The sequence below is a fragment of the Lytechinus pictus genome, chromosome 1 (genome assembly GCF_037042905.1).
Source record: "Lytechinus pictus isolate F3 Inbred chromosome 1, Lp3.0, whole genome shotgun sequence".
Taxonomy (NCBI): Eukaryota; Metazoa; Echinodermata; class Echinoidea; order Temnopleuroida; family Toxopneustidae; genus Lytechinus; species Lytechinus pictus.
In genome coordinates, this window is record NC_087245.1 from 1,662,521 (window position 1) to 1,674,540 (window position 12,020).

Sequence of the window (12,020 nt, forward strand, 5' to 3'; positions counted from 1 at the left end):
TATTCCTAATTGAAAATGATTTATATTTCACTAATCTATAATAAACAAAACATATGATACCAAGGTATAATTGATTACGTTATGTGTGTTATAATGTCTAAAGATATGAATAGTATAGAAAAACTTATATCTCAACACATCTAACAACTCCAGTCAACTTGACGCGGAAAGTACAAATGATTATAATTATAGTAAATGTAGAACTGACCTGCAAAAGCAATAAATAGTAGAGATTGAATAACAACTTCTTAATTAGATTTCCTCAATTCAGTATGGTTAGTCGTGTGCCTCTATGCCAATTATTTTACTACAGTCTGTCAATTTTTTATACAATCGTGTCAATGTTGGTGTGAACATTTGATAAGTCAAATCTGACGAGATTTGTATATCAATTATGTTTGAAAATGTATATTAAACACTTCAAATTAAAGCACGACCTACAATTCAGCATTTTTCCAAAGGAATGATTGCATATTGTAAAATATAGACATGTTTAATGACATTTCGATAAAAGTAATTTTAGAAATGATGATTAATAATACCAAAATCAGATATGTCTATCAATAATTGCCCGAAAAAAACATATTTTTTAATAGATAAAAAAAAAGATTTCAGGAAATTATTGTTGAATGTTAGATAGTCTAAGATAAAAGTGAATTTCGTAATCATAATCTATTCATTTAATTATTCATTTATTATTTAGTTATTTATTCATTTATTTATTATCATTATTTTTTTTTTTTTTTTATTTACCCGGGATAACCCCGTCAGTGAAATAGGCACTGCTTTTCTTGGGGGTCCTGTAAAAAATGACAAAGAACACTTTATCAAATAAGTTTATCTTATCACCATTCACCGTGAGCATTTTTACGTAAATAACTGTTTAAAAATTGCTAGCATTTACGAAAAGCATTTGATTCGCTTTGTATCATACAGCATTCCGACAAAATGGAGTTCAAATTGTGCTCGAGATATTTGAAAAGCAAAAAAAAAAGGGTTACACTACAAAATGGATGTCCTTTTGGTTACATTTTTCGATTTTTCACACCTTCCAGAATACCTTGGGGGTGCTTCCTATGGAGAATAATAATAAATAATTATAATAATAATCATAATAATAATAATAATAATAATAAAGTATAATAACAATAGCTATTTTATATAGCCCTTTTCCCATAATGGCCCAAAGCGCTTTACAGCATATTATTACACCGGTCGTCGGATCCTTGCATGTCCGCATACAATGTATGCACTTTCTACACTCCCTGGGGAGCATTCCAACTAGAGTTCCAAGACTCAGTTGCTAGGCATTCTACATATAAAGTCTAGGAGATAGGGGGCTTTATTCAGAATTTTTGGTGGGGAAGGTTTGACAGGCCTATCCGGGGTAAAATTGTGTGCTGATTCCAAAAATGTCACTCTTATTGACCGTACTCACGCCATTTTGGCCTATTTTTGACCAAAAATGACAATTTTGACCACTCTTTGGAAAATGGTCCCTTAACAGATTGCTTTTGTAACCACATCCAATTGAAAGGGTCTACTCTAAGTAAAAAAGCACCCAGATTCCAGATAAAGTGGTCTCATTTGCCAAATCACAATATAAGTGGTCATTATGGCCAAGTGCTGACCAAAAATGACAATTTTCATCAATTTTTGGTCCGAAATGTGTTACAAATATTGTTCAGAACTACGATTAGATGTCTTTAGAAATCCACATTTATTCTTAAAATGTGCACTGGATCATAACAATCAACCTCATGAGGGTCATTTTGGGTACTTTAGACATAACTGACCATTCGCAGAGTTTTGCATTATGAACTGTTCAAATATGCAAGAAATTGAAGGCTTCAGCATAATTCATCTTCTTCCCTTATCAAATGGGAATACATTCAAAGGTCTGTCTTGTGAAGAATTTTATGCTGATTCCAAATATATCAGTCTTAATGACCCTATTCAACAGCTTATGGTCATTCTAGCCGCTTATGGCCCTCACATTGACCAATAACATCAGTTCAACTTGTCCAAAAATACAATGTGACCAGAATCGTTAGGGTGTGCTGTGACACCTAACATTGGTGTATAAATACCTTAAATTGAACATCTCAAAAGTATTTCGACCTAATGTAATTTATTCCATCAGTGTTTACATATGAGGGTAATTTTGGGTACTTAAGACATAACTGGCCATTCGCGCAGTTTTGCAGACTAAACTGTGCAAATAGGTAGGAATCTGAGGTCTTTGGTGTGTTTTATCCTGTTCCCTTATAAAATGGGAATGCATTCGAAGGTCCATCTTGTGTATAATTTTATGCTGATTCAAATATATCAGTCTTAATGACCCTATTCAACAGCTTATGGTCATTTCGGCCACCTACGGCCCTCAAAATGACCCATAACATCAGTTCATTTTATCCAAAAATACTTCAATGTTATACCAGAATCATTACAAGGGTGTGCTGCGACACCTAACATTGGTGTATTAATCCTTTAAATTGAACATCTCATAAGTATTTTGACCTTATGTAATTTATTCCATTAGTATTGATGAGGGTCATTTTGTGTACTTTAGACAACTGACCATTCGCACAGTTTTGCATAATAAACTGAGCAAATAGGTAAGAATTTGAGGTCTTCAGCGTGTTTTTCTCTTCTCTTATAAAATGGAAATGCATTTAATGGTCTATCTTGTGTAGAATTGTATGCTTATTCCAAATATATCACTCTTAATGACCCTATTTTAAAGCTTATGTTTATTTTGGCCAATTTTCGGCCCCCAAAACGACCAATACCATGATACTTCAATTTATCCAAAAATACTTCGAATGTTATTAAATCGTTACAAGGTTGTGATGTGACACCTATGGTGTATTAATCCTTAAAATTGGGCATCCCCAAAGTATTTTGACCACCTTGGTAATTTTGGCCACGTTGACCCCTGCCCAATGTGTATACCAAATCAGCCTATAGCGAACATAGTGAGCAGACAATTCAGGATTGCGTTAATATTAGCATCAAATATAATAAATGGGAAAAGTGTGAAAGCTTTTGGGTTTAAAGCAATGCAACGATTCCATATAAACCAGTGGTATTGGCATAACTATTGGACCCTGTGACTAGTGACCACACATTATTTGATTGAAAATGTGCTCAAACGTTGCTTAATATCATTATCAGCGGGCCGGCTTTGCCCCCCCCCCCCCTGGACCCGCCAGTGTGTCGAATATTGCCTGAATGTTAATACCTGGAAAACTTCTGATCTCCGTTCTGCTCAACATAACTCCCAGAAGATATACAAATTGGTGATATCCAATAATGGCTTGCTCTTAATACTCGATCATATATTTTAACATCACAAATATTGTGTTTCTCATTACTTCTGGTTTAGTTTCTTGGGTCAAATATCGATACTTGGAAATAAGGACCAGAATGTACCTTTATAAATATGCCTATACCTGTAGCTCAGTCGGTAGGGCGGAGGTTTTGTATTCCCAATTGGTGTGCTAGTGCCCTTTGGTAAGGTATTTATATTCGTATTACCAGGTCCCCAGGAGAGAAACTTAAGCTATTCGGTCCTCTGGTTGCTTGCTTACAAGCATTCATGCTTTCTTAGCAATCAGGTAAAAAAAAAATCACTACCATTTAATACATCAAGCCACTGGAATAATGTTGAAAATAAAGTCTAGGCCTACTGAACGTGCGTCATGATTTCAAATATCCCAGATGAACCAGCCTACTTGGCTCGGTGATAGGACTGCCGCAAAGCAACTTGTCGACACAGCAATGCCCCAAGGTTTAAAACCTACAGCCGTATTATCATTTGGAAGATAGGTCTCCGCAAGGAGTTCACCATGGTCTCCATAAACCTCCAGGAAAGCTCTGCGAGTACCCTGGATGTTATGATGAGATATAACCCATAGATTGCCTTCTTGGTCACAGGACACTCTACCAGTCGTTGAGAGAGCTATTACTCGACATGAATTATCCGATGAAGCAATTACGACCCCATCGTCCTGTATAATGACAATCTTCCCATTCTCTGTTGAATTGATCCTCAGTTCCCCGTTTGATTTAATGCCAACTACGGAGACTGCATCAATACGTGACCCATCACCTGAAGAAAGTCTAACGATTTTCGCGAGTTCTGAGTACAGCATCAAGACATTGTCCTCGGGATCTGTAGTGATAGCATCCACCACTCCATCATCCTCATGTATTGAGAACTTAATGTTTTGCTGTATGCCTCCACTCTCATAGATCTTAACCTTATTTCTTTTCGTCAGAGTGACGAAACGACCATCAGTCAGTGATGCCATATCTTTGGCTGAGATGTTAGCTGACCTTATTCTTTTGCTACTGCCATCTGACCAAAGGACTTCCGTGTGACCATTTTGATAATGAACCAATATGCTGTCATTCGTATACGGTGTCATTATTTTTATTCTACCGGATACCTGGGCACGGAGAGTGAGAAGAAGTCTGTGCTTGCGAACTTGGAGAACGCATTTCTCTTCACCTGCAAAATTGTGTGAGAAGAACAAAAAATATCAGAAAATGAAGTCAAATGCAGAAAGTACAATTTCATGGATTTAACATTCATATAATGTGAAAAATGTATTTATATTTATTTCTTATTATTTATTTTGTCTTATTTATTTTATACTGCAGGGTAGGCCTGTTCAGTTCTTAAAACTGCTTTACAAAGGCGCCCTGCAGTTTAGAATACATGTCAAGATAACTATGAACAACAACAACAAACAACATCAAAAATACAAAATACAAAATATCTAACATCAGAAACAATTAACACCAAAATATAGAGTGGGAAGTGACAATTTGAACATACATAGCATTGTAAATCAATGGAATATCATTTCGCTCTTTATCAATTCGTATGAAAGGCTTTGCATAATTTTTTAAAAACTAACAAGGAGGTACAAACTTGTAAATTTGAAGGAAGTGCATTAAATAATTTGGGTCCGACATATGCGAAATATTTTCTTTTATGTTCAATTCTAGCTTTGGGAAGCTGAAGGGGGCATCGTAAAGAAAACCGTGTCCTGTATTTCACGGGCCGTTTACATACTAAAGGTTTTAAATAATTTGGAACTAAATCATTCATTATTTTATATACAAGAACACAATACTGATATTTTATACGCTGATCTACTGATTGCCACTTCAGTGACTGCAACAAAGAAATTTGTGATGTATTATAATTTTTTTTCAAAAGCATTCTGGCATATTTATTTTGAAGTTTTTGTATCTTATCTAAATGTATTTTTGCACTGCTTCCCCAAGATGTAATACAGTAATCAATGTTAAGGTAAAATCATAGAAAAGTACAGCTTCTTCATGATATCAAAGGACAGTAAGTGCTTAATCCGCCTTACACAACCTATTGCCGAGATATTTTACAAATGATATTAGTAATATGTTCGCACCAAGTCAAGCCCGGATCGAGCATGACACCTAAGTATTTAATCTTTTTTACATTTTCTAATTGTATGTTCCTGAATTTCACTGACAAATGAGCACCCCTCAACTTTTTCTTTTGACCAAATACCATGGCTTTTGTTTTTTGCGGGTGTAAATGCATATTCTTTAAGTCTAGCCATTTACTTATTGAATCAAAATCATCTTGCAAATACTTTTGTACCTCCTTAATTGATTCACCGTGATTAAAAATGGCGGTATCATCAGCATAAAGAGACATTTTAGAATGTACATGCAATTTCAAATTACACATGTCATTAATAAAAATACAAAATATCAATGGACCCAGTATAGATCCTTGTGGACTCCTGATTTTATCTTCAAAAATTCACTGCGACAACTGTTAATCATTACAAATTGCCTTCTGTCTGTTAAATACGATTCCATCCAGTTGTATTCATTGCCAGTAATACCATAGTACTTAAGTTTTGCAAGTATAAAATTGTGAGGAATAACATCAAAAGCTTTGCGTAAGTCCAAGAAAATACCACCAGTAACATGTTTTCGGTCCATTTTATCATACAAAAAGTCTGTAATCTCAGTTAGACAAGTGGCAGTAGAATAAGACGGTCTGAAGCCAGACTGACAATTTGCAAGTAGATCATTCACATTTAAGTACTTATACAATTGATCATGTATTGCTCTCTCTAGTATTTTGGACAGGACTGGAAGCACAGAAATTGGTCTATAATTGTCAATATCAAATGATCCTCCCTTATGTACAGGAGTAATTCTTGCTGTTTTGAAATCTTCTGGAATAACACTAGTTTGTAAAGTTGCATTAAATAAATGGGTTAAAGGGCCAGCTATACTCTCTGCTGCCAGCTTAAGAAACTTAGGGTGAATGCCATCTACTCCGACCGCTTTCGAACAATCAATATGTAATAGTTCTTTCAAAACATACTCCTTTTTGATTGCATAAAATTTAAATTCACAATCTGGAATAAACAGAGTTTGTAAATTGTTTAATAAATCTTTCGAGAAATTACCCGAAGCGGCTTGCAACCTTGAGCCGACTTCATTAAAGGCTTTGTTTAGAACGTGAGCTATTTCATTGTTAGGTATTTGATCATTATCTATTGTTAATTTAACATCATGACTCGTGGTTTTATTTTTCTTAGGTATAAGCTTCGATAAAATGTTCCAGTTCTTTTTTATGTCATTTTCGCAGTCCTTAAATTTGTCCTGATAATACTCCTTTTTCAAATTTTTAATCAAGTTATTAGCTCTGTTACGGGAAAACTGAAATTTATTCCACCAATAAATTAATCTTGTTTTTCTAAATTGCTTTCGATAATAATCCCTTTCGCGTGCTAACACCAAAAAATCATCATTTATCCAAGGTACCCCTCTTTGTTTTTGCCGCACTGATATCACGGGGGCATGCCTGTCACAAATGTCCAGGAGTGTGTTTTTAAAGTAGTGCCGCAATTTGTCAACGTCAGTCCCACAGGAATAAAACTCATGCCAATCAACTTTCCTTACATCATCTTTAAATTTCTCACTGTCAAAGTACTTGAATGAACGACATTTAGTTATTTTCGGAGAAAGGGATTGATGTTTCCCTTTAATTGCAGTAAAAATCACAGAGTGATCACTAAGTCCAGCTGACTGCACTCCTGACTTAATAATATTGTCAACAAGTGCATCAGAAATACATACCAAATCGATTACTGACTGGCTATGTGGTGAAATTCTAGTGGGTTCAGATATAACCTGTGTCATTTGCATTGTAGTAAGGAGACTGGAAACTTTTCTAGAAAGATTATTTATGGTTTGCATATTACAGTTAAATTATAATTAAATTAAATTATACATGCACAACAGCTTTGGCAACTATTTTTTTATTTAAATATTTTGTGAAAGAAACACAGCAAAAACTGTGGTGTTAACTGGTCACTGGCGTAAATGGAGGCCTGTACAAACACCCCCCCCCCCACTTTTTACGAAAGAAATGAAAACAAAATCACAAGAGATAATTGTTTTATTGGTGAAAATTCTTCCAAAAATACCGCTTTACAAATAAAATAATATTATTGAATCATAAAATGCAAATAAAGAGCCAGTTCACCATTTCCAAACGAAATACTTATGTCCTTATTATAACATTGAAGAGAAACCCCCGTTTCTTCCAATTCATCAATGTTGGGGTCTTTGGGAAGGGATTAAGATGGAATGTCAAAAATTTGTTGAATGTAATCTCTAATAAAACCATTAAACCATCATGGGGTAAAAAAGATAATAATATTGGAGGGGTATTTGCCATATGGACATACAGTGGCGTAACTACGGGGGACATGGGGGGCACATCCCCCCCCCCCCCCCATCAGCTGACCAAAAAAAAAACGGGAAAAGGGGGAAAAGTAGAAAAGAGGGAGAAAGGAAGAGAAACGTAGTGGGAAAGAAGAAAATATTATTCATTAGAATGTTATATTATATTATAACTATGTTAAGTTACATTACATAAGAAACATTTTTATCATAACTTTATGAAACATAATTTGCCCAGGGCCTATGTCTTCATTGTTCCTGGTGCTCGCATTGTCTGTTTAACGAGATATATAATCCTGTTGTACTAAAACATCCCGTTTTCAAGTCAATATAAACCAAATATATTTCCTAGCACTTGAGTTATCATTGTTTTATGTAGTGACATATGCTTCTTTTTCATGACTCAAAAGTGATTGCCCCATGTTAAGGTCTTCGTATATATGAAACATTTCCTGTCCGTGATTACGTTCGCATTAGTGGATTGGTGAGATATGTCTGCTCTTCATGAATTCCTAAAATCAGTCCTTAACATGTCCCTTCTTCTGATCTGAATATCAAAAATTTTCAGCTCGCGCTTCGCGCTCGCATCATTTGGTTAATGAAATACGTATGGTCCTAGTTAATTCCTACAAAGAAACCTTAGGATGCCCCACTTCAGGTCTGAATTATCTAAGTTTTCAGCTCGCGCTTCGCGCTCGCATTGTTAAGCGAGACAGGTACCTATCATGATTACACAAATTTGATTATAATGTCCCTTTTTAGGTGTGAATATAAAAAAAATTCAGCTCGCGCTTCGCGCTCGCATTATTTGATCAGTGAGATACATATCCGTTTAATGACATTGTCCTTAAAATGTCTATATTAGGTCACTCACTCAGTCATTCAAAAATTTTGCTGGTGCCCCCCCCCCCCCAATGCCGTGACCCACGGTCGCCACTGTGGACATATCAATGACAATTCCTTATCTAAAAACATGATTGCAAAAAAATGCCATAATATTTCAGTCATCCCCCCACCCATCAACACGGATTTACGCCAGTGTAACCGGTGTACATAGAGGACCACACCAGTTATTTTACACCGGTGTTGAATTGGTGGTGTTAAATTTTACACCTATAGGTGTCATTACAACACCTTTGGTTGTTACATTTACACGCTTTGGTGTTATTTTTAATCTCTAGAGTGTAATTTTAACACCTCGGGGTGTGATCCTCTATTAACACCAACTGGTGTCAGTTTTAACACCGCAGTTTTTACAGTGAATGAATGAAGAGAACATTGGAAGGCGGAACTTAAATCAATTAAGGTTCCCCCGAGCTACGTACCATTTGGAAACCTTGGTGAGGCCGAACAAATGTCTGCCGGGATTCGAACGAGGGCCCTTTGCTTAGTACATCGGTGCCTTAAACCACTTGTCACAGATAGAGACGGATTAGTAGTGGATACGATTGACCATCAGATAAACAGATTTTCACCCCCACCAATACATACACACACACACACACACACGCACAAATATGTGAAAGAAATGAATGAAGAAAACAATAATATATATATGTATATATTATATATGTATATATATATATATATACAATTGAGGCCAAAAATTTCCACACATACCCATGGAATCAGTGAAATTTCTTCGTTTGCCAGACATAGTAAAATTTACTATAACTTCAGAAATATTAATACTACCATGACGAAATTGGTATCAAATGAAAGAGCGTATTAAGCTCTTTCACATGATTGGAATGCCGTTGGGATCAAAGTATATTTCAGGTTGAATTTTCTTTGAAGAAAACAAGTAATATTCATGCCAAATGTATTCTATTGTTAGTTATTATGTTTTCAAACAACGTTTCATAGAAATATATAATAAATGTCAAATTTATGATTTATATTACATTTTCTATCATGATCTGTCACCACTGAACAAAAATGTGAAATCTGAAATGTTTGTGTTGAGAAGTAACTAGCACAAATATTAAATGTTTCTGTCAAGTTTTTATTTTTAATTTGTATAAAATATGAAGATTTTGGGAGAAAAATGACACCTAAATATTTTTCACCTCCTGGTGACAAAGCAATGTGATGACATGACATACTCATTTTGATATAGATACAATAAATTAAGATACAAGGTATAAGATACAATAAATTTCATGATGTTTGACAAGTGTCAGCTATTCTTTGAATTTCCCGGGTGTATGTAAACTTCTGGCCTCAACTATATATATACATATATATATATATATATATATATTTATATATATATACCATTGTGCTAATAAGAAAATGCGCTCTTTCATGCCGAGTGTTGCATGTAGACAACAACACTACAATGTCTGTCGAGCGCAGAAAAACAAACTTTATTGAATGTAAAATTTTATTACCTGACTTCACAATAAAATATCTGAAAGATGGCAGAACCTGAACACTTTTCAAAATATTCATTTTCTGGTGGGGTTCACTAACTTTTGAGCACCACTGTATTAATGCGTGGGTGTATGTGTGTGTTTCTTTATATACACTCCCCTTCTCTTTCTCATTCTCCTATCCATTTACATGATTTAAGTATTCTAATCGAAAGCAGAATTTATATTCTTCAATGAAAAATCTTAAGATATATCTTGGTAAAAATCTGCAATGGCTAGAAACTTTGAGATAAAGCTTTGATTACAAACTGATCGATTTGCCTGAAAGGCATTTCCATTAAATAAAAAAGTATACATTCATGTAATCATTATTATGATCGAATTCGTACCTTGGCTATTAGCTTCTGGAATCTGAAACTGAAGGACGCCCACTTTAGGTACCTCAAAGACGGGTACCTCACTCTCAGAGAAGTGCAGAGACCCAACTCTAGTACATTGACGTCTTGCAGTTACATCAGAAGGAATTCGTTGGTCTGTACCTTGACTTAGGCGTTTTGCCCAGTCCTTGTATTGAAGAACCACTTCTTTTGGGTCAGTACTATCTAAAAGTCCTTCAGCAAATTTTATTTCATCTGTGACTTTGGAAACCGCTTCCCCTACAGGTATCAATATGTTATCTAGAGTCTTGTTAAGATCAATCCGATTGGTTTTGACCTCTGCCAAGAGATCATCTTTCCTATGATTGATGATATCAGTAATACGTTCTAAATACGAATTGAAACGTACTTTGATTACTTCTGATATATTGTCAAGTCGTTCATTTCCTTCCGCTTGTTTAGCCGCATAGTCTCCACGAAAATTCTCAAAAGACTCCATCCATTCCGTTGCTTTACTCATCAATTTTACGATTTCTTCCACTTTTGCTGCGGAAGCTTTTTCCAAGTTCTTAATCAAGAATGTATGTTTCCCGTGATTGCAAAGGGCACACTCACTACAGATTAGCACGTTACATTTCTCACAGAAATATTTCTTTTCAGCGCCATGCTCCTTGCAGAATTCTTTCTTTGATTCAGAATCCTCATGGCGTTTAATTTCTTCGATGATCTTGTTAGCCAACAAATTTGGTCTCAGAGCTTCCGATCTATCATAATCATAACCTGTTTCTTGACGGCACATCGGGCACCTGATCCTATGATTAGGCCTATCGTATGTAATAGAATCATCTGAAGAATCTGAATCTGCATTTGCCTCTATTGCCCGATTAATGCAGCTCTCACAAAAAGTATGCAAACATTTGAGGCATTTTGCATGTTCCAATCTGCAGTGACAGATAGCACATTCCAGATGACCCAATATTGCTTCTACAACAGATTCGGCCATGGTTTGTGCGGAAAGAGAAACATCAAAGTATGGTTCAACTCCTGTACAACTATAAAACAGGTAGGCCTATTACGTTAGATATTTTGCTAAACACGACTTACGAAACTTGGAAATGATACTCTCCGCTGTTTTGCAATGCACAGAGAGATGGGTTTTCCCCCAATGAACTATATTTGGCATCATTCAGATGCAGTGGTCTCCGCGTTCTCTTTAGCGCTCACGTGTAATACTACTTTATGTAGTGTATGTTAAAGCTATCCATTATTCTGTTATTAGTCTGCAGGCAGCGACCTTTGGTTTTCGCATAATGAAGTAGATAGATTCACTTATTTGAGAATTTGACATCTTGTCTTTACCCGAGACATGGTATGATTGGTTAAGGTATCAAATATGGGTCTCTTCTGGCAGACTAATCCATTGTCAGTTGGTCCAGTCATGAATGTAGAAATTAATGGTTCAATGTCAGAGCTCTGACATGATATTCCAATGGTCTGATGT

General features: G+C 35.4%; 1 protein-coding gene across 1 annotated transcript; it reads right to left on the reverse strand.

Annotated features, from left to right (window-relative positions):
- Positions 1–621: 621 nt before the first annotated feature.
- Positions 622–11,557, reverse strand: LOC129255635 (uncharacterized). Its single transcript, XM_054893982.2, has 2 exons — positions 10,532–11,557; positions 622–4,516 (listed from the first exon to the last, which is right to left on the reverse strand). The coding sequence occupies exons 1-2, from the start codon at positions 11,520–11,522 to the stop codon at positions 3,711–3,713; spliced, it is 1,797 nt and encodes a 598-aa protein (XP_054749957.2). The 5' UTR covers positions 11,523–11,557; the 3' UTR covers positions 622–3,710.
- Between the last annotated feature and the right edge of the window lie 463 nt (positions 11,558–12,020).

Excerpts from the sequence above, each read along its gene's own strand:
- LOC129255635 (XM_054893982.2), bottom strand. The coding sequence starts at position 11,522 with ATGGCCGAATCTGTTGTAGAAGCAATATTGGGTCATCTGGAATGTGCT. Across the intron at positions 4,517-10,531 it reads TCCAGAAGCTAATAGCCAAG|GTGAAGAGAAATGCGTTCTC; the intron begins GTACGAATTCGA and ends ACAATTTTGCAG.